General features: G+C 41.0%; 1 protein-coding gene across 7 annotated transcripts in view; it reads right to left on the bottom strand.

Moving 5' to 3' along the window:
- The window catches only part of ECPAS (Ecm29 proteasome adaptor and scaffold), a 66421-nt gene that overhangs the window by 30838 nt on the left and 11852 nt on the right, over positions 1 to 23731 (bottom strand). For 2 of the 7 annotated variants that reach the window (XM_075019391.1, XM_075019389.1), the window contains exons 3-20: positions 20760 to 20876; positions 19098 to 19216; positions 17801 to 17953; positions 15445 to 15613; positions 14774 to 14913; positions 13183 to 13264; positions 11660 to 11779; positions 11397 to 11482; positions 11044 to 11122; positions 9879 to 9928; positions 9255 to 9321; positions 9027 to 9149; positions 7773 to 7876; positions 6603 to 6726; positions 4258 to 4338; positions 3271 to 3499; positions 2633 to 2724; positions 743 to 877 (exon numbers count right to left, since the gene is read on the bottom strand). In XM_075019391.1, coding sequence (XP_074875492.1) covers positions 743 to 877; positions 2633 to 2724; positions 3271 to 3499; positions 4258 to 4338; positions 6603 to 6726; positions 7773 to 7876; positions 9027 to 9149; positions 9255 to 9321; positions 9879 to 9928; positions 11044 to 11122; positions 11397 to 11482; positions 11660 to 11779; positions 13183 to 13264; positions 14774 to 14913; positions 15445 to 15613; positions 17801 to 17953; positions 19098 to 19216; positions 20760 to 20876 — 2070 coding nt within the window. Of the gene's footprint in view, positions 1 to 742; positions 878 to 2632; positions 2725 to 3270; positions 3500 to 4257; positions 4339 to 6602; positions 6727 to 7772; positions 7877 to 9026; positions 9150 to 9254; positions 9322 to 9878; positions 9929 to 11043; positions 11123 to 11396; positions 11483 to 11659; positions 11780 to 13182; positions 13265 to 14773; positions 14914 to 15444; positions 15614 to 17526; positions 17584 to 17800; positions 17954 to 18347; positions 18447 to 18719; positions 18766 to 19097; positions 19217 to 20759; positions 20877 to 23731 lie in introns of those variants that run through there. The other 5 variants (XM_075019393.1, XM_075019396.1, XM_075019392.1 and 2 more) reach the window with 5 other exon arrangements.

Consider the following 23731-nt stretch of genomic DNA (forward strand, 5'->3'; position numbering starts at 1 on the left):
ATCTTGGGGAAATATAACCTAAAAATGCTGCTACTTTCCCTCCCTTTCAGGCTTCAAGACACACCTGCCCCTTTTGTTTTCAGGACTCTGTCTCCATGCTCGTAATGGCAAAATGCAGAGATAAGGATAATGGGAGGGGGAAGGAGCTGCCAGAGGAGAGAAGGCAGGACAGCCCACCAAGCAGTGATACGGCAGAGGGAGGCTGCTCAGCACTTCTGTGGGGTGGGAGGAGAGAAGCCAGCCCTCACCCAGCAAAGGCTGCTGGCGGGACAAGGCCCTGAGGCAATGAGGAGCCAGGAGGCAGCTACGGCTCAGGAGGGGAGGGAGAGATAAACTTTTAACGCGTGAAACGTTTTCTTAGTTCCGCGGGTACCTGTAGCTGTTCACGAATAAGGAATTGGTAAAGTGAGGTGGGTAGTGTGATCCACTACCGCTCAATGGGATGAGGAATATTTAGCTGGCTAAAACTGGTTAAATACACGACAGTGCTGGCTTTGCTTGGGAACTGCCTCCAGAAAACCCTCCTATTGACCTTAACAACAGCTTTGGGGATTAATTTATTTAAAGAGCTGTTGCACTCACCTACAACAAAAATCCCTTCTCACTGTCCAGCTGGAAGTCAGCTAGTTAATTTTACACTCAGATTAAGGCTAATACGTCCTGGACGTACTGTGAGATCTAGACTTCCTATCAATTACATGACATGAGAAAAAACAAGAAGTAGACAAAGGAAGGTAGTTACATGGTTGTCTTTTGTCATCTTGATCAGCTGCTCCAAGGATGCCCTAAGCTCATCTCCAGACATGGTAGACAGCACTACAGAATAAAACAGGGCTGCGAGCTCACGCATTTCTTCTTTGTTTGTGTTCATCAGGCTCTGCAGTTTTTAAAAAAAAACATAAAATATGGAAGCAGATTCTTATACAGTCTGTTCATACAGAGCTTCAATATACAAGCACAACTATCGTGCAGCTACATAAATAGTACTGAACTCAGAAACCACTCTTTAAACTGACAGCATTATCATTTAGTAAGAAACAAAGCACTCAGTTCAGCAAAGCATTCACTACACACAGCATTTAGGAGGAAGATTACCAGTAGCCACAAGCGGGCTACCCACCAGTTCTGCATTAAACAGGCTGACTGAATGGTTGGCCAAATTTTGTCTTCAGATTAGAGCTTCCACATTTTGCATCCATACTGAGCTAAAAAAACCCTTCAAGATGCTACTTTTCCTGAGCTACTAGAGGTTTCCATCTCCTTTGTATTAATCAAAGGGAAAAAAAACCTCAAGAGGTTAAACCAGTTAAATCCAATGGTGACAAAAAAAAATGGGTCCAGGAAATCATGGCTCTCAATGTAAATTCATCCACTTGTATTAGAGACCTTGTATTATCTAAAGTGTTAAAAAGTTCAATTTGGAAAGCCTTGGGTCATTTGTTAAGATACAATCTTACCTCTGCCATTAATTTGATGTATAATGCAACACACTCACGTGAAAAATTCACACCCAAATCTTTGAATGGCTTGGGCCACCACAAAGGCAGCAAAAATGAGCCAAGCAAACAAACAAGAAAATGAGATCTGTCAGGCTCATGAAACATAACTCTAACTTCAACTCAAAACTTGCATCAAATCACATAGCTGACTTCTAAAAAACCCCTGGACCTGTTCCTTCCACTTGGCAAAGCAAAATCACACAAAGGATGATTTACAATACTTCTGGAACTAGGTAGTATCAGTTACCACTCCTAGCAGCTTAATTTTGCAAAGGGACAACAGTCCAAAGAAAATGAAGGTTTTTCTGCAAATGATAAGCAATACTGAAAAGGAAAATGTTTTTAAGTCCTCTCCTTTGAGGTTCATACCTGCCCTTAAATGAGATGTGGTAAACTATACAGTGCAGTGCAGCACAGGTATCAGCAGGAAAAATTATTAGAACACATTCTAATTTTTCTTTAACTCGACCAAGTTTTTTTTTCTGCCAGATTCCCCCAATGAAAGCAAAGGCAACCTGTAAGAGCTTAGCAAATCCTGGATGCTTGAAGCAAATACTGAAAAAGCAGAAAGTTGCCTGAAAAAAGAATCTAGGGAAAGCAGAATTCTCTTTGGTTTATTCCCCGGCAGGCCCCAGTTTGTCTGGTTTTTCATTTGAGGCTAGTACAAAAAATAAAAAACCTCCACAGTAAGCGCTCTAAAACAATTGGGGATCTAATTCACATCATTTTCTGAGAAGCTACACACACCTTCCCGCTTGAACCTTCCCATTGTTAAACAATTCCTTCAAAAATTTTCAGAATTTTGTTTTTAGTTTTCTTTTGCTGTTTAATGGATCTTCTAATCAAGGGGAAAAACTGACTGACTATACCAACACGATCAGTGACATAGATTACCCAGAACATGTAGGTCAATGAACAAAATCAGTAACACCAAAGGACCAAAAAATAATTTTCCCTACCCTGCTACATATAACACCTCATGAGGTGTTGACTGTAAGCAGAAATACCACATTTCATATTAAGTGCATACCTGGAAATAATACTCCATTGCACCATGGGAAAATGCCAGATTTTGCTAATGCGAAACCCCCTCCACTCAAAAAAATAAACCAAAGAAAGGGTTTTCAACATACCTTTATCCAATCCATTTTGTCTACAAATCTGGTGGCTAGTTTTTCTGGATACACTGACACAACTTCTAAAAGACAATACATGACTGGCAAACCTAAACAGTAATCAAAGAATCAGGTTATTAAACAATTGTGGTATTTACAACAATCTAACAATCAGTGATAAAAAGAGGTTACGAAGTATCAGGCATTTCAAAGCATTAATTTGCAATTTACTAGGCATAACAAACAATACAAAATAATAAGGTATAGTATTTCTCAGAAATATTAGGGAAACTAATAGAAGCAAATATTCTGATAGCAATTTGTTCTAAAGGCATTCAAGTGCTTTAAGGCTACATGTCGCAGGTTTGCTATTATCCGAGTGACGAAGACATAGCATTCACTGGTGAGGTAGCTGTTACAGACAATGGCCTGGCCTCACAATTTTAAAGCATTACGCCAACTGATGCTGCAATTTACTGTCCTGCTTTCTCCCACCTATGCAACAGCATAGAAAAGAACAAGTTTAAACTGAAGAGTATATAGTCCATGTTGCAACTCTGTGATTGCTGCAGCCAAGTTCAAAGCCGTGGGCATGGTGACTCATTTCTAGTAAAAGACTTTTTTCCTTCAAGATGATGCTGCACACAGCTTCTTACCTCCAACACCAGCTAACAGCTGCTGAAGAAGGCCAATATATACATGTACAGGGTTGGTTTCTGCACTTTTTGAAGAGGAGGAGGAAGAGAAAGATATGTGGTTGCCAGACATGAGGTTTCTTATGTAACGTCCAATGGCTGGAGCATGATCTTGCATATCTGCCAAGCTCTGTGAGGTTGGCACCACACCTGCACTGTGAGCAAGACACATCCGCAGATACAAAACTATCTAAGTAGAGAAGAGAAAAACACAGGATACTGAGTGCATGAGCATTTGCAAAACCATGGAGGAGAAAAAAAAAAAGAGACGGAATATGCTGTATTTAATGTAGCCACAACAAGACAGTTTCTTCTTTATCAAATCTAGACAGAAGAGTCAGCATGGAGACAGGTACAAATATGAAGTGTAACAAATCTTAGGATCAGTTTCTGCAATACACCTGTGTAAGCAGACAACCCTACAATGCCTCCATCACTATCAAAAGATTAAGTCATACACAGACTTTTGGTTTATCATCAGCTGATGCAACCTCCTTGCAGGCAGTTCAGCCTGTACCCTATACCAATTTGGCATGCATACAAATGCAACCCCACGCTTTGCTAATGCAGACCTTGCATCGCATCTGAGTTTGTGTCTACAAATCACTGAAGCCAGGGAAGCTGCTATGAAAAGAACAGCCTCAAGAAGTATAATGGGACTTTTGCACAGGATTGCCAGGTTCTCCCTCTGACAAGCTATTACATTAGGTACACTGCAGAAAGCAGTGGAGCAGCTCTCTGGGGAACATTCCTCCCAACCCCCCATGAAAATCCCGTTCAGACTGCCATTTAAGGACAGACAGATAAAGGAAGGAGGGTTAATCCCAACATCTGTTTATAAGAGGAATTTTAGAATGTAGGGTGACTTATGGTAACAGTTAGCTTCTTACACTATCCTCTAAATAAATAATGGGAGACATATATAAGGAAGTAAATCCAGACAATTACCTCTCCAAATGTGGCAGGATTGAAAGGCAACGCTGCAGTTCCAGTCATATATTTAGCTGGAGTTTTCATTCGGTGAGAGGCCTAAACAACAGAGTATATTAAGAGTGGAACATCCAGACCCATGAACAGCAGAAGTGTTGGAACGGTCAAGGAAATTTTGCTGATGCAACTATGTTTATCCTCCACTTAGCAACTGAAAATGTACAACAGTTCTATAACAAGAAGGGCACAGTGCCCTTGGTAATAGTATAATTTAGGTCCATCAACTCGATGTCCCTATCAACCCAGAAAGTGGAAACTCTGAATTCATGAGAGGGAACAGCAGGGGAGGCTGGAGGAGGACAACATTCTTTCTTCCCCTCAGGAAACAAGAAGTGCTTTAGAATTTAAATACAAGTATCTTACAAACTTCCAAACTGAGGAGCCCCAGCTGCAGGCAGTCAGGAAGCTTTGAGATAGCAGCTCTGCCTGGAGAGGCTGCAGAGCAGCCAGGTTTCCCCAGTACTGGGAGATGGGTGCCCTGAGCTGCACCAGCCCAGCTCATGGAGTCTCTCAGACCCTGCTACTGCTAGGCAGAAGGCTGCTGCAGAAAGTAAGCAACTCCCTTCCATGGAAATGTTAGCTCTGACAAGCAGGAATATTCCAGCAGAAAAACATCTGAACAGAATGTTTCCAATAACACCCACTGCAAACGCTGCAGAAAGGCATGTCCGTATTCTCTAGGCGACACGCACATCAGTGCTAGGGCTGGATTCAGCAAGGCAGCCTTGCATCTGAATAAACACACAAGGCATTGCACAGAAGTCAACAGATCTTAAAATCTCTTAACATGCTCAGATCTTCTGCTGCACTGTAACTTCAGTGACATCCAGAACCATTAGTGAAAACCTGAATTAGTGAACCAGAAGATGACTCCCTTGAAGAATGGGTTCCCATCCATACCCAGCAGATCAGGTCCTACTGTTTCACATATACCTTCTTGCAGAGGGAGAGAAGGATCATGCTAACTGATGCAGGAAAGTAATTTTGCTCCTCAGCCTGATGTGCCAAGCAATGCATACAATGTTCTCAAACATCTTCAACACTTGCAGATTATTCATGATACGTGAAAATTCACACTTCAAGATAACCAAAGAAATGTACTTCCAGCACTTTTCAATATGCCTTCAGGACACGTAAGAAGCACTGAAAAGTGCTCAAAAAAATTTTTTTTTAAATTCACCTAGGACTGAGGGAATCTTGTTTTTCTCAGTAGTGATTAAACTAGGCTGATCCCATAGTTATTTAGTGACATTACAGAAGTGAAGGAAAACTTAAAAATTAACTGCAAGGGGACAGGCATTTAATAGTGTTACCTAAAACTCAATCTTGGTTTCTTATTTTTTTATATCTATTTGAATAACCAGTATTTTGGACAAAAGCAAGTTTTTTCAAAAAGCTTCAAATGCTTCATACACTAGCAGAGTACACCAGCAGAGTACACCACCAGCAGAGTATACAAAATTTCACAAGATATCTCTCAGGTATGAGTTCTGCTATCACAGATCTGTTGCAAAACCAGATGTGCTCCAATATTACATACTGACATTTTTTAAAAAAGTGTAATATCAGAGGAAAAAAAAGTATTGTCAGTGACCTTCCACCTCTTCTTTAAAGCTTATAAGCCTAGTATAGCTACTATACACAGAAGGGTGTAACACAGACTAGATTTTAACACCTCTCCAGATGATCTCTCAGTGCAAACAGTGAGGGTAAACTCAGTGGTACAGTTTTTGGCATATCATCCCACTAGACTTGTCAAAGGTTATTTACAAGGCCATTATTTCCATAGATTGCAATGAAGATGAATAATTAAGCCTTTAACAAACCAAACTTCTTCACTTGTTTCACTATCTCCTTTCGTAGCCTAGAATCTTTTTTCTGTTTTGTGCACAATATTATTTTTCACCAGCCCAACCAGAGAGTAATCTTCACTGACCCTTCAAGAAGGTGTTTGTGAGCGAACTGTGTTTGTGAAACATGCTGGATTATCACCCTTGAACACTGGATTCCTCACTCCACACATCTCCTGCACAAACAGCATCACAACAAAATAATCCCTTTGTTCAAGGATCTGCCTCCCTGTCACTCAACACTTGGATGTCTTGCAATTATTACCAGCAGAAGATAACGATGAGTGCTAATCTTGGCAATACAATACTATGTGTGGTCTTTACTGTGATTTTAGCTAACTTTATTCCTCAGTGTAGGTGAGGAAGATGGATACAGGGAAGGGAATACCACACTCACTACATGCCTGAGCATCAGGCATCTATTTGCCATTTACTGGGACAGAAGCAGCATACCTTGTCTTGAATGTAATGGACCATTTCAGGGAAGGAAGGCATCTGCTTCCCAGAACTCTCCTTTTCATTTTTACCAGGAAATGTTCTCAGCACCCGCTGGGCTTCTCCATGTACCTCCTCCCGCCTTTCAGAAGAAAAGATGAGAAACAGACGTTATTTGCACAGTACAAATGGCCTTTAATGAGCAATAAGGTATCTTGGGAAGCTGGGGGAGAGAGAAGAGTTTTTAAATGAGAAGTGGGTTTTTTGAAAGGAAAGGAAAAAAGTTTGCATTAGAGCTTTTAATGATTTTTTTTTTATTTTAGAGAGGGGGAAGAACAAGGACAGTGATGAGTGGCCTCTGCAAAACAGCCTGGATCAGCCTACTTCTGCTCCTCTTACATCCTGCTAGTGTTCACCATCAGTTCCTGGTTCCCACATCCTTGTTTTCCTATCTGCTCCTCCTCCCCACCGCTTCCTATATTCATGCTTCAGCTGATAGCTACCCAGTTTATCACCATCTACTTAGAGGAAGATCAACTCCTAAAACAGTGCTGACACTGCAATGACACAGCAGTGTGCTGTAATTGATCTGTTTAGCTTTCCTTAGTTACATAATAGCTACTCACATCAAAAATCAAGCAATTAAAAGTAAGTTGGAAAAAACCCCCACCACTTAAATTGCAGTGACAAAAAACTGCAAATGAAATGATTACTGTGATTTAATGAATCAACTACTCCTCAGCAGAGAGTGGCAACTCTCACAAGTGCATGCTCCTGGCTCTTTGCAAATACAAACTAAAAACAGACTGATAGAATTTGCCAGGAAAAAAACAATTTCTAGCCACTGTACAGCTGATTTCAGTCAATGTAGTTTTACTTTGCAATTGCAATTGATCATTAACATGAAGCACTTTAGTGACAACAGTTCATCTGAAACAAGTGAAAGAATCCAAGCCAAAGACGACCATAAGGCATAGTAACAGTTCTGCACAGAACTGTCAAGAATGCCCCTATGTAAAGGTTAATTTCCAAATTATGATACCTGACTTTCAGTGAGCGTGTTTTTATGTACATATGTACACAGATATGTATGCATTCATACTTCATCCAAATACATACAGGATGCAAATATATACATATGTATGTGTATGTATACTTGACAATAACTAATAAAGTAAAATAACTTACGGGTCTCCTGCAGCTAACAGGAGTAAGTATCTGGAAGGGATATGATCTGGAGGGAATACTGTGCTAGCAAATTTCACAGCCACTTGACGTACTTGAACTTCAGGCTTAAAGAGAAGAGACAGAAACATACGGTTGAGTTTTAAATGAACACACGAATGACTTACCATTTGTAAATCATTGGTTATCTGTTTTGTCCTCTGGTACCAATATGACTCAAAGAGTTTAGACATTTTGAGATACTGTTCTTGCTAACTCTTCATATGGCAGGAGACAGGGAAAAGAAAAGCTAGCTTCTCATACATACACAAGTGGAGAATGAAATGTTTAATTAAATACATGCACATTTTGGGGAATCATAAATCAGGGTTATTGCTAATTCTTAGACATCTGAACTGCCCCAACCAGCCAGTTTTGAAATTAAGAATGACATATATCACCTGTTCACACAAAACAGAGCTGCGCTTATGAGCAGCGCAGCCAGGGGTGGAAAAGAAACATTAGCTTAGGGTGGTCATTCCCTCTGGTGGGTTCAGATAGTCTCAAAATGGTATTGCCTGGAGACCTAGATCACTCAACCACCCAGGCAAAAGAGTCATCAACATGAAAATAGTATCTTACACAGTTATTAGTGCAACCACTAGAAATACATATACCTCCACAGTCACCCTGAGTACCCATGCAAACACAGAGTATACAAAAAACACTCTTTCTGAAAACCCAGACCTCTGGGGAATTCTGGACAGAAACACCATAGTAAAGTAAGAGAGTCAGTGAAGTGCACTTCCTTCTGGATTAGTGTCTCAAGGCTGAGGTCCTGGGGAGGTTCCCAGGTGCCTTATAATGTTAGAAATCAGACAGCACACTGAAATCCCCACTTAGCAGTGAATGAACCTTTCTAACAAACTCTTGCTTTCACAAAGCATTTCACAAGATACTGCCCTTGAAGCATCTACTTCTCAGAGTTTTCTTAGGAGGAGACTATGAGAAACATACAGTGCAATCACAATGGCTTTGTTTCTTTGCAAAACAGAACACAAACAGAAAACTGCATTGTCACCCTTCTTGTAGCCACTGTACCGTATTAAAAATATTTCATCTGAGCATACACGCTCCCCCTTCTCCCAGACAGGCCAATACATTCAGTAAGAAAAGGGAGACCTGTTCCAAAAGTGTGCAACAGGAAGTGTCAGGAAACAGGAAAATAATTAATAGCTCTTTTTTCAAGGTACTTAATTTTAACTCCACTGAAAATACCTTTATTAAATAAGAAGCTACAAGAGCTTCCATCAGGGTACGCTGGGCTCCTTCCAAGTTACTGTATGCTCCAACCATCATAGACAAGGCCTCCTGAATGGCAAGCCTCGTATCAGCATCTTCCTGCAGTACAAAACCAGAAGTTTTCACTTTACAGTGTGCAGTGACAAGAATTAAGCAAAACCAGCACAAAATTTAACAATTTCCCAAAGCCCCATCAGCACCCACCTTGCATAAAGCTTCAAAAAACTGCTGTACCAGTGCTATATCCTTGGTAAAAAGCTGAGGCATTCGGCTGAAACAAGATATTTTAATTCATGAAGGTTTTGGTTTTTTAAATTGAAATGCTTCACATTTCACTGATCTTCCCCTCATCCCACATTTTAACTGTCAAACAAAACAGAGCAGGCACAGAAAGTTTGCTCTATCTTATCCATTTCCACCATGGAGCAGCACATGCCGCCTTAACACAGTTTGGAAAGAGAGATTTTCTATGGACAATCATGTAGGTCACCAGCATTACCACTGAAAATACCACTTGTCTAGCTTCATCCCCTCTGGTCTTTGCTGTACATTCCTTAAATTTAAGTTTCTGCCAATCCAGAAAGTGGAACCATTTCTTAAATTCTGTGCATAATTCATGAGCTGCCATTAATGACTGCTAGAGAAGCTATCAGCTAAAAACATATTTCTTTTTACACCTCTAGAGATGTCACAAGAAGAATGCTTTTCTCTGCACTGTACGCTCAGCTGCAAAATTGGCAGGTGGCATAAAGCTTGCTGCTGATAAATTAACAGATTATTCTGGAAAAATTATTCCATGTCCCACTGCTTAAATGGTGCTTCTGTTACCTGGAGAGTTTTCCAACAGCTGAATATGCCATTGACAGCAGTTTTGAATCCTTGAATGATAAAACAATAAATAAAATTCAGCAAAACCAGAAATACACAAAGGCATATCTTTTATATTAAACATTTACTTTAACTACTGTCTCCAAAGTGCTCAAACAGGCTTTCATGGACAAAGAATCCTGGAACATAAAATAATCGTATCCAAGAATAAAAGCATTACATAGGAACAGAGGGAGCATGCTTTTCCACAGGAAACGGAAAATTACAAATGGTGACAAAATGTAAAACTCCCTTCTGGTCTCAGCTAATCGCATTTTATTTCAAGAGACACAGCTAAGGAGATTCAGCAAGTATATGAAACAGTAGCAAAGGGACAGAAGCCTTTCACTGGCCCTGAACAGCAGCTTTACACAAAGGAAGCTCTTTGCACAACGGATCCTGCAGATGACCAATGCAGCACATTTATACATGGGCTTACTTCCTCCTGAACGCTCCTTTTTCACACCCTTCCCAAGGGCAGGGAAGGCCCACGCGTTCAAACACCAACTCAGGCCAGAAGGTCACATCCAAGAGTTCAAATAAACCAGCAAGAGGACCAAAACTGCAGAAAAGGTGATCTGCAACATCAGCCCTTCATAAGATACATGTGGGAGTATCATGGGGAATTTGCCTTCTGAAAGAGCACTGGAAAGACCTCTTCAGGCCAGACTGGCTTTTGCAGTTCTGTTTGTAACACCCTTCCCATAGCAATACCATCCCTGGACAGAGAGGACGGAAGGTATTACAAGCAGACCTATACAGCTGCTTATCACAATGGGGTATACGCCTGGAGCTGAGGCCTCTGTGTGCTCCAGAGTGATGAATAACAGCAGCTAGATGCTATTCTGGCCTCACTCTTTAGACTACCAATACTATTATTTCCTGAGACTTTGCAAATTGTGTCCAAGCACCTATCCATAGCTGTTAAACAAATAAAACAGTTTTCCTACGTAGCCTTTTTAAGTATTTGCTTCTCTTCCAACATTTCTTAAAAAACATCCTTTGATAGCCATCTCAGGCAATTACAAAAAAAGAGATTTATCAGTTTCCATCATAAAGGTATTTGTCTTTTGCCTGTATTCATATGAAGATTTATAGCTCTATAGTAAAGAACCTTTTAGCTTACCTCTTTGTATTCATTGATCAGCTTTGTAAGTCCATTTAAAAGCATTGGGCCTAATGGCTTTATTTTACTTTCTGGACAACTGCAAGAGACACCAACAAACAAAATATTATCCTTTGCATCCCTTAAAAGTATCTTCTCTCAGTATCATTTTTTCTCAACTTTGTTAAGCTGAGAAATTACATCTTAATGTGTGCAAGCACACACACACAGAGATTTCAGGATTAAGGAAAAAGCCCTACTTTCTATGAGTTTTAGTACTCTTTCTTTGCCCTTAGTTCAGTTATGTATTTAGTAAACAGAGTGGCTTCTAGGCAAATAGCTAAAAAACATTGTGCTCACTCTAAATTACTTACATGATACAAATATGATGCACAAACTGCAAGGACAGACTTCTCAGCTTTGCATTTGTGTTCGCACCAAAGAGTCCATCATAAACCACCTGGCCAAAAGGAATAAAGAGCAGATCACACAGTGTCTGGCTTCACTTTCAACGGTCTTCTAATTCACTTTCTTCTTTAAACACTGTCATCAGTAACAGTGCTTCCCTCCCCCAAGTACTGGAGGGACTGTATTATCAACCTCATAAGGAAGAGCAGCTTTGGAACATAAGCATTACCTGAATGTTAGCTGGGAACGTTTCTGCAGCTTGCCTGGATCGCAGAAGATGAGGAACTATCTTTAACTTAACACGGGTGCTGACTGATTCTCGTTTCATTTCTGGTTTCAGAACAGATCCCTGTCAGAAACAGAGTTGAAATAATATAGTGCATCTTTAAACAGCAGTACTTTTAAGTTAGTGTATTGGGTTTGTGTGGCAAGGTTTTGGTAGCAGGGGGGTTACAGGGGTGGCTTCTGGGAGGAGAAGCCAAAAGTTTCCCCTGTGTCCGGCAGAGCCCATACCAGCCAGCTCTAGGATGGACCTGCCGCTGGCCAAGGCCGAGCCAAACAGCGATAGTGGTAATGCCTCTGGGATAACATTTTTAAGAAGGAAGAAAAGTTGCTGGGACAGACAGAAGTGGCAGCCGGAGAGAGGAGTGAGAATATGTAAGAGAAACCACCCTGCAGACCCCCAGGTCAGTGCAGAAGGAGGGGGAGGAGATGCTCCAGGCGCTGGAGCAGAGATTCCCCTGCAGCCCGTGGGGAAGACCCTGGTGAGGCAGGCTGTCCCCCTGCAGCCCAGGGAGGTCCATGGTGGAGCAGATCTCCACCTGCAGCCCGGGGAGGACCCCATGCCAGAGCAGGGGGAAGCCCAAAGAAGGCTGTGACCCCATGAGAAGCCCATGCTGGAGCAGGCTCCTGGCAGGACCTGCGGCCCCATGGCAAGCGGAGCCCACGCTGGAGCAGGTTTTCTGGCAGGACTTGTGACCCCATGGGGGACCCATGCTGGAGCAGTCTGTGCTCTAAAGGACTGCAGCCCATGGAAAGGACCCATGCTGGAGCAGTTAGTGAAGAACTGCAGCCCGTGGGAAGGACCCACGTTGGAGAAGTTCATGGAGAACTGTCTTCCGTGGGAGAGACCCCACACTGGAGCAGGGGAAGAGTGTGATGAGTTCTGTCCCTAAAGAGGATGAAGCGGCAGAGATAACGTGTGATGACCTGACTGTAAACCCCATTCTCCCATCCCCCTGCACCGCTGGCTGGGGGTATGTAGAGAATCCTCGAGTGAAGCTGTGCCTAGGAAGAAGGGAGGGGTGGAGGGAAGGTGTTTTGAGATTTGGTTTTATTTCTCATTACCCTACTCTGGTTGATTGGTAATAAATTGAGTTAATTTTCCCCAAGTTGGGTCTGTTTTGCCCGTGATGGTAATTGGCGAGTGATCTCTCCTGTCCTTATCTGGACCCACGAGCCCTTTGTTATATTTTCTTCCCCCATCCAGCTGAGGAGGGGGAGTGATAGAATGGCTTTGATGGGCACCTGGTGTCCAGCCAGGGTCAACCCACCACAGTTAGCGAAATTACCTTCTACTGCAAATGAGAATACACTAGGACTGAGAAAAAAATTATTCAATAGCATAAATGTTGAGTGCAAGCAGAGATCAAAGGCAGTGATAGATTTAGGAAATATATATATGTCTGTAGGCAACTAAAATTACAGCTTCAGAAATTAAGGAGGTTATGCAACTCTGAAGGCAAATCTTACCTCCTTGGTTTTCAGTGGTATATCCCCAAGATACACTTTATACATTTTGTTGATGATAGCAGGATTGTTCCAGTCAATTAAACTAAAGCAAAAAAAAACATTAAATACCAACATGTTATGATTCTGACCTTTGATTACTTTTTAAAATATGTTTTACTGCATTTCCCATCATATTCCTATCTTTACCAGACTTTTAATAGATCTAGCTTGACTTCTAATCACTCTGCCCACATCCACATAACATATAATCATGAAGAATGTGAAGTGATTACAAATTTCACCTACAAATTCCGACACTGTAATTCCAAGTAACTTGTGAGAAACCTACATGCTCCCTTCTCTCCCATTGAAACAAGACATATAAACCATGGCAGCCTACCCACTGAATACAGAATGGTCATCTGCTAACAAATTTCTCCACATTCTTCAACCTCAATAGAGACATTTCAATAGAGAAGAGGGTAATTTTTAATTCTAGGACATGTCATCCTGGTCTCTCAGACAAACCTGTCTGCCCATGATAACCATCTAGCTACTGATGAGACTGTTTGGAACACACACATAACCAAAAAGACCCCAGAGAAAAAGTTAAGCATCCATGCTTCAAAAAAGTGGTGGACACAGAACCATCCCTTTCTTTCAGTAAAGCAGCTGATTTCCTAACAAGTAAGCTGTGAAGTAGACATATTTCTCATAAAAGACATTCAACATTGCATATTAACATGCATTTTGTCCACATACATATTTTTCTCTCCAGGCCACCAACACAAAAGGAAAGATGAGACAAGGAGCAAAGGAGACACTGCCTTCCCTAACCAGGCTGTCATCACTTACTAGAATCATCTTGCCTTCCACGACTGAGGCACATGAATAGACTCAAATGGAGAAGGTTTCACGTTACATGTTTGACTCCAAGTTAAATACTCCTATACTTCTAGTAATACAGAAGCCACCCACACATTTCAAAGGCAGGCCTCTCTCGCTCCACATCTCCTACATGAGCCAGCAAACTTCGCATGATCAATGACTCGGCAAATAGTACCAAAAGCAATTACTTTGGCCCCTTGATGGATTAAAGACAGAAGCATTGTCTTTAGATGATGAAACGTTGACTGCAGATGAGCAAAAGCTTTAATAATGCAAAAAACAGTGGCTGCCAATTTTCCAGACTACGGTCCACTTCACAATCACAGACCCTTTAGTCCCTTAATAAATTAAATCAAAGCATACTTTTCTGGGAAAGACAATATAGGTAAGTTGACAAGCTGTGAATCACTTACTAAGGCCTTACTGACCATCAACAATCCACAAAGGGCAATTTTGAAGCCAGGGAGTAAGAAAATAGCTCAAAAGCAATACCAAAGATGATTGAAAACAGACAGCTAAAGCTGTCAGCTCTGGAGCCAAGTTCCCAGCTGCAAGACTGAGCCACACCATTCCCAGCTCCATGTGAATACATGCCAGCTTCACAGGTACATGGGGGACTGCAGCCTTCTTCCTTTCAGAGCAGTCTCTCTGGAGCACTACCTTAATTGCAGCTAGCTTTGTTATGAACACTAGCATCATCTTTTCCAAACATCCAAACTTGTACCTTTGTTTGCTCTTTAGTTCAAGGTCTGCTGCAGTGGCAACACTGTGTCTTGTATCACTGGAGGCTACAACCAGGTGTATAACAGCTTCAAGTTCTGGCACTTGCTCAGCTTCAATGAACTTCACTATCCCCAGCTTACACTGCTCAACAGTGGGGAAAGTAAAGGCAGCGTTACTGACAAGAAAGCATGTTACAACGACCGTAGCAGTTCAGCTGTCTGAAATGATGGCTTCTGCGTGCTAAGGAGGAGTTCACAAGCCCTCCACCGCTTCAGCAGCGCCCTCCTCTTGCCTCCTGTCCAAGCAGTCACCTTCGGCAAAGTATCAGCATTACAATTAGGGGTACTCTGCTACTTCTCTGCTAAAAAGGGACGCTTCAATGTAAGAGAGTTTTGCAATCTTACTATCTTCAGGAGGAAAATGCAAGAGTAGGCTGCAGTCGTGGTTGCTTCCTAACCAGTTCTGAGAAGTGCTGGAACCTCCCAACCCACCTTAATGTTGCAAAGTTCCATAAGGCATCATGTGAAGTCCCTCAATAAATTCCCTCAGAGCAACTAAAGACCTGGTCAGAATTAGTTAGGTATTTTCCCTCTAGCCTTCCATTCTTCTGTCTGCAGCCGTCCCTGTTACCACCCCCAGTTCACCGAGGACCAGCCCTGCAGCTGCAAGTACCTGTTCTAGGAGCTCTGGTGTCCATGGGCTATCTCCAATTACCCTTTTGGCTGCATAGAAGCTCATCCCTGGAGGTGGCTGAGGGATTCCAGGACCTCCCACACTACTCGATGAAGAGCCCTGGGCCGAGGGCATGTTTTGTCGAGTCTGAGATTCATTCAATACGAACCTAAGCAGGTGGGAAAAGAGTTCTGTTAGAGGCTTTACCAATCCACATTGCCAGCTGAATTAGATGCCGGAATGGAGGAGTAAACATAACCTGTCCAACTTCACGTATTCCTCTTTAATTAATCCCATGCCTCCAACATAAGACAGATTTTTACTCAGTTGAGACTCAGCTACCAGTTATCCCAGCATATTCTACAAGAGCCATAACAATCTCATTATACTGTTTGAAAACAAACCTCAGCTAGGAAAGGGAAGGGTCCACTGGCATTTCTGCAGAGTTATCTCAGGTTAAGAAGCAGAAAGAATGATCTTTTTTGAATTAGATGTCAATACTCAGACAGTACTACATTTGAGAAATTTGTACTAAAAGCTTTAAGAACATTTGTATGATTTCTATGAAAAGCGCAAACCTAACAAGGGAAATAATGGAACATATGCAACACGATGAAGTGGCAGGAAACAGTCCTTGATATAAAAAACGCAAATAAATAAGATAATGTCTTGGAAAATAGAAGTTTTAGTGCTGGGCACAGAAGGAAAGCAAAAACCATAAAGGTTACGTTTACAGATCTTAGAGTTTTCAGAGACTGGCTAGTCTAGCTGCCCTGTTCACATCTCCATACTCTCACAAAAGCCAGTCTTCCTCTCCCTGTACCCTTGGAAGCTGGTCAACACATAAAGGCATCAAAATTGTAGTCCAGAGACCAACAAGCATTATTTTGCTCCAGACCGCCATAATCTGTTCTGCATTCAGCACACAGGCAACAAAAGGAAGTTAAACAGTCTCAACAACAAGGGTAAACATTCATCCCAAGTCTCATTAGTTAAAACTTTAACACTTGAACTTGATTATGAGCTTTAAGCCCTACAGTTAGGCTTTCTGGTTGTTTTACTGCATGCAGAGTGGCAAGGATAATTCAAAAGTGGGCAATGACAGAGTTCTACCAGGCATAAATTAGCAGTAAACAGCTGTAAATGGTCTCACCCCAGGGAGCAAGACTTTAAGAGACAGAGATCCAGAGCCACAGGCTAGCTGAAGACACTCTCGTAGCACCTTCTGGGAAGACAGTGAAACCTTCACCCCCACCCTCATGGTCTGAGTATTTAAAAACTGTCATGCTTGGCGAGAGTACAAAAGCATGGAAGGAAGTGACGTCTCATCGCAAAGACCAAGGACTTCATCTGCTGAAGCTACAGCCACTGCCATGTGGGGGTGAAGCTAAGAGCATAAACCTGGGCAAACTGAATGTGAGCTGTCAACAAAGGAGCAGGCTAGGCATTTTAAACTATAAACTGCAAGACTCTACATGCTCAAATGGTAAGGAAGTGGCCCCTGAAACATCTGATGGGAGCGTGGCCTCCTGTAGAGCTACATGGAGAAACAGCACATGCTCACTAATTTAAAAGTTATTCCTTCAGGTTGGTCCACTTGGGTGAGCAAGAGTTAGGTGCTCAGAAAAATCCTACAGGAATCAATGAACTGTCAGGAAAAAAAAAAGTGTTCTATTGTTAAAATTATTTCTATTTTCTTTCAAATCAAAAGGTCCCCTAGCAACACAACACCACTAAAAAAGTTAGTGGAAAATAGATTTTGAGAAAGTACTGATTTTAGACACCATAAGATTCCTAACAAGCACTGATCGGTAAATTCAAGTTGCTCTGTAAATCATTCTTGCTCTTGGAAACAGTGCTCACACCAAGACATGCCATTACAGTTAAACATTTTTCATCAGAAGACAGATGAAAGACAAATCTTATTATTAAAGGTTCAATTCTGGAAACCACAAGTTTTCAGAGATTACGCTTGCTTATGACCTTGGAGGAATGAGCCTTAAAACTCAACTGCAGGAAGATGAGCACACATTTTGATCTGGCTTCTATTTTAAAGGTTTGGTTATTTAACAGATAGCTCACATGTCTCATAGCTTCACTTTGATCCCAAAAGAGGTCAAGGACAGAACAGCACAACACCTAATTAAGTAGAAAAAAGACGTTTTATTAAATAAGGAAGACCGTGATCCCATTCTTAAAATTAGGACCCTGCTTTGTATCTTACTGAAACATGTACCTGGCTTCATTCAAGCTAGGAAATAACAGCGTACTTTAAATGAGTTTCCAAGGGTGCAGTTTGTAATGTTTCACACATGAAGAACACATCAATACAAGACTGGTATTAACTCTTACTTACCCATAAGGCATAAGAAGAACATCCAACATAAAGTCCAAAAGCAGCTGTACAGTCTTTGGTTTTTCAGCAAGATTAAATGGAGAAGCTGCTGCTTTCAGTGGTTCAGCAGGGTATTTCATGTGAAAAAGGGTTGGTATTAGAAGATGCATTAGGCTGAAAAACAATTATATTTACTGCAACCATTTTTAAAAAAACACACCTGTTTATTCTTAACATTCAAGAGAGAAACCTTTAACAACAAACCTGGTCCTTAACAGCAAAAAAAAATCTTAACAAAAGTTAAACCGATTCACAATCCAGTGACCTCTATTTGCCACCTCACGTACTTAAAAATGGAAGGCAGAAGATAAATTATGATTTGCACTTAAAATAGAACATATATGTCTGTGTGCATGCACACACACACATCTGGGGAGGTAAAGTCACTGCCTTTGTCCAGACTTTTAATGTTTCGTAATTATGACACAAAGCTGCCTAAAGCAGAAGTTGATTAACGCTGTTCAGCTTCACCAAAGAGTGCACACAGACAAATATATTGATTATATACCAGTATAGCCAGATGTCCCAAAGCTCTCTTCACTCATGTACTTGCTTTTTGGACAGGGCAAACCCATGGTCCCAGAGAAGACAAACAAGTATCTTCACACTGATCTCATGAATGGAAGCAAGATTTTAGTGCAAGACCTTTCAGTAATGTCACTTTTAAAATTTTACACTGTCACAGTGATGCAGGGTGAATTACGATAAGATTTTAATGCCATTTTCCAGTGCCAGCATGGTGGAAACCCATATCAATGTAAATAAGAAGCAAGTCCATAATTAACAGTTTTCTAGAAGTTCTTAGTACACAGCAGTTCCCAACTTCAGTCTTTTTTTATTTATTACAACAGTGTTTCAGGTGAGTAGGAATTTTGGTTACCTCGCAATTTAAAGTGGCCAGTCTGAGACATTTACTGCTCTTCCTGTTGCTGGACACAGGATATTTACTGAAGGTCTGGCCTTAAGCTGGAAACCAGAATTTGATGAACATGGAAGGGGATATGGACAAGCATACCTATCATAACACAGGCCTCTTACCATACAGGGAGTCTGCTGCTGCAGATCCTGTCTATTATTACATTAGACTATATAAATTCTTTGTACCACCCAAACTACTGAATTGCTGATCCAAATTGTACAAAACAAGAACATCCTAAGCAATTAAGATCTCACCAAGGAAAAAAATCTTAACAACTGATACAAATTATTTTACTAAAATGATACCAACAGAATTCATTCCAAGAATAAGTAGTTATACCTGTCTTGCTGTGGTTGAGGTTTCCCTTCCATTGCAGTGAGAAGAGTTGGAGCCAATTCACATTGTTTTTCCACAGGCAGACGGGGGTATCCCATCTTAACATAAATTATGGTAAAATTCTAAAGGAATAGATAAAGCACACAGTATTGCACCAGTGTGAAATAAATACATGTTCTTTAAACTCTTCTTGTATGTTGTATTACATAACTGGGTGTTGGAAAAACCATATGTTTTGGAAGACTGATTTCCTAATTCTAAGGCTCACTGGACTGACAGCTGTTAAAGGGGAGGCTCAGCAAGACCTACTCAAAAAGGGTTTTCTGAGTAGGTCTTGCTGAGCCTCCACTTTAAAAGGAGGAAAACAACAATGCAAAAAACCTTCTCCAGCTTCTCTTATTCTCTGCGAATTTCACCAAAAGCAGCTTTACCCAAGCAACAGCTTAAAGGAAAGCAAATGTAATGAAAATGTGTTTCTAAATCATCGTAATTAAAAGCTGCAAATGCAATCCAAAGAGTCCAGTGATAGGACAGCAGAGCAATACTGCATTCTGGACTATCTAACTGCTATCATGTTGATTCAAAACCAGCCAAGAACTATAAAGGTAAGAATTATGTGTACAATGACCTGGCTGAAGGAAGTGTTGAACTACGAAGCATTACAGTTCTTTGTAGATGGTACTTCTTAAAATTTTATGAAGCCTCATGGCACAAAACAACATGCATCGCTCAGATACATGAATGAAAACATATTTTTGACATGTCCAGCCACAAGCACAGTTTATGTCAAGTTTGTCTTCAAACAAGATGGTTCTTTTAGTGCCCTACAGAACCCATGCACTCTAGAAGCCCTTGGCCATCTGTAAAAGGTGAACTCCGGATAATCCTACTTGCTTAAATACAATCTGAAATTACTTCTGTGTTACTGCTGTTTATGTCTAAATACTTCTCCCTCAGTTTCTAAGATGCTATATTTTCCATTTATGCTACATGGGACTGAACAGTGAAATGAGAAGGACAGAAAGTTTCCCTCTGACCTTATTACTTTTTCATGATGATGATTTGCAATAGATCTACCACAGCTGAAATGAAAATTGTCCTCATAGTTTCACAAAAACATTTTTAAACTATTTTCACTTTTTAAACTACATTGAATGAAACCACCTAGTAAAGTTTCCCCACCTATAAAATAACATTTTTTTCGTATTTTCTTGCTCAGCTAAGGTCCTGACCCTAAAAACACACAAAAATACAGTTCTCATGTTCAGAGAAATACAGATATTTTAAGTAAGACTCTGATGCTGCATGATGTTGTAAAACCCCGATTTTTTGTTGCACCTATCAGGGTAAGGATTGGTAGCTGCTTGCAAAATGGAGCTTCTAACAATGAACAGACCCTCTACAATACAAGCAATGATAATTCATGAAATATCAAGAGTAATTATCAGTAATTTGAACAGGATCAGTACTGTAGCTGCTTTATGAAACTAACACCACCCACACCAGGCTATAAAGTTTAGTTTAAAAAAAATCTCTTAAAACATCAACCTCGTGACAATAACATACTTCCTAGGAAAACTAACAGAGCTAAATTCAGGAGCCTTAAAGAATATTCTGCTTGTTACAAGTAAATTAGCAATTGTTCTTGGAAGAACAGACACTTACAGTGACAAAAGACACTGCAGAAGGATCTTGATATTGAACTAGCAATGTTTCTACTGGAAGCTGAATTTTTGGACGACTTTTGATGCGCTTATTCAGATGAACCAGCAGCTCCATGACCTGACAGGAAGAAAACAAAAAACTTGAAAGAACCACCATTAATTTTACTAATTTGGACTCCACATACCATTCTCAGTCCACTAGGCAGGCCTATTATAAACAAATCAGGCCCGAGCTTCCTGATTATTTAATCTCTAAGAAAACAGCAGACATCAATTATTGTACTACCTTGTAACCACTCCGACATGTCTCAAGTCACCGTTAAGACGAACACATAAAAAGTCCCAAACCATGCCACAACCGCCATCAAATAAGCATAAGAAAACTATGTTCGGAGTGGAACAACACAGAACTGAAATCCTTCGGGCAGAAGAATCCAGCAGGAGCCCCGTGGATGCCAGGCGGGAGCGATGTGCAGCCCTGCCCTGGGCTCAGGCGGGCAGCCAGCGCGCCTTGGAACAAGCGAGGTGCGGAGTGGTACTTCCTCATGATGAGGACTCTCTCAAGAGTTTGTGCCGTCTCTATCCTTGGAGGTCTTTCAAGACCCATCTCGGTAAAAGCTTCAGCATCCTGGTCGGAACTTGTAATGGACTGTTTTCAGCAGGAGGTTGGCCTGGACACCTTCTGAGGTCCCCTCCAAGCTGCATTATCCCATGATTCTACATCCCCATGAAGCAGTTTCTTAGCATAGCATCAGCAAAGTGTCATTCGTAAATCCACTAAACAAGATACCGTAACTGAATGGAGGAAGGTGAAAAACTGCAGACAATATCCACTCTGAAACAATAGGTTCCGAGAAATCACACTGAACAGCTGCATCTCGCTCACAAACCCTATGAGATTCTCAAGCAAGGTGGTGTAAAAATGTAAGTGACATTAAAGGGAGTCAGCTCAGCTCCAGTAAAACCAGACAGAGCCAGATCTAGATGCATGTTGCCTTCAGGCAATTCGAGTCAAAAAGCCAGGGTGGGCACACTGTCCTGTGCTTTTGATGTCTTGTTACCTTGGTCATAGTACGGTGAAAAAACACCTACATTGCTGTCACTGAATTTTGCCACGGAAACTGCAGAACTGCAGCTTCCTGAGCTGCATATGAGCTAAGACATCATCTTTGCCTCCACTCCATGACTAGGTATCAAAGAAAATAATGTCCAGATATAATCGAGAGACAAGAGAAACTGCATAGCTGACAACAAGCATGTGATTGAGACCAGAGATAAGCTGACAAACCAAGTAATGCTGACAGCTAACAAATTTTGCTGCTGCAATATTATTATAAAAGCCGTGACAAATTCCTATTATTTTAGAGAGCAAAAAACTGTCTGCACACACTTTTTTGTGAAGGAAGAGAAACATACAACTACAACAGAGTTCGAGGAACCTGTTCAAATTACCCATGGTGGCTGGTGAAAAAAGACGTGGCTGGATTTGGGTATGTGCAGGGGTTTAGCTCATGTCCTGCTTCTCTCATCACTATTATCAAATCAGTGCACTAAGGATCTCATCCAGCAATACCCATTTGACCTGAATCAGGCAAATGTCTGCACTTTCGAGTATCACTGCTTCTTATGTTTTTGCTAGTTTCACATGGGCTGCAAAAAATGACAACAGTATCCAGTCTGGCACAAAAGCTGCCAGTGCATCAATACTTCTTGGAGCACATCTGAACCAGCAGAGCAAATTTACCCTGGATTCGTTCTTTGCATGACACTACTAGGGTAACTGATATGGTAGAAGACATCCTAGAGTTTGTCAAACCGTGGCCTGAAGAGGGATTACCTTTTCAGAGTAATGGATTGAAAAGGTATAGGCATTGCAAACTTACCCACATAGCGAGACTACACCCTAGACCTGAGCATGTATGAGGACTATGAGTTCAAATTACTGAATGTTGCAGTAATATTGACCTGAGAGTCACAAAATTAAGGACAGGGAGAAGACCAACAAAGCAGTGCGTTAGAGGCAGCAGGAAGAAAAATGGAATTTTAATTTCCCCTTTCCATTCTAGCAGTACAAGCTTGAGGAGAAAGTTAGTCTGGGGAGTCAAATTAGAGTGTAGCCAATCCACCTGCTGTACTGAATGTACTACACTGTGCTTCTGAAGTTGGGTGAAAGGAAGTCCTTGAACAACTGTATTGATCTACACTTCAGCAGCACACTGGCAACACACAGATGTTCTTTTTTGCTCGTATACCTATACTATCAAAAGCTACACTGTCAATTCAATTAAAATGGTGTAAGTTTTCAAACCACAATTAACTATGTTGGCACACTTGGTTTTTTTGTTGTTGTCATTCTGTTTGTTTTGGGTTTTTTTTAACCACTACAATAATTGTGGGAGAGAGACATGATATGGGACGGCAGAGTTTTGTCACTGCCTATAGTCAGTCACAGGGTGAATAAAGAATTTGTCCTTTTCTTTCCATTCTATTTCATCTACTTTATTAGCCTTTATTAGATTAGCTTTCCAATCACCTGAGTGCTCAGGTAAAAAAAGCATATGCTTCTGTTTTACTTACATTGCCTTAACATGATTTTGAGGTTGGAGTTGAAAAATAGGCACATTCTTTGTTGTCCACTAGGCAAAATTAGCACTGGAAAGCTAGGTATTTGTGTTTACCAGTGATTAGCATTTGAAAACGCATCAGACTTCTTAAGACATTCTCCCATCACATTAATGGCAAAGTAAGAGCAAGTAGAGGATTGAAAAGCTGAGTTCCAATGTAAGTAACAAAAAAAGGCAATGTGCACATTGAACAGATTTACCTGCAGGTTATACACTCCAGAACAAATGTTCACTGACGTTCATTAGAATAAAAAACTGAGAGTCTTGCCCTCCCCTGTCTCAATGAAAAATTATTCTGCTATGCAAAAAATACCAAACAATTAACAAAAAAAAACCAACACACACAGAA

Source organism: Buteo buteo, chromosome Z (assembly GCF_964188355.1).
Source record: "Buteo buteo chromosome Z, bButBut1.hap1.1, whole genome shotgun sequence".
Taxonomy (NCBI): domain Eukaryota; kingdom Metazoa; phylum Chordata; class Aves; order Accipitriformes; family Accipitridae; genus Buteo; species Buteo buteo.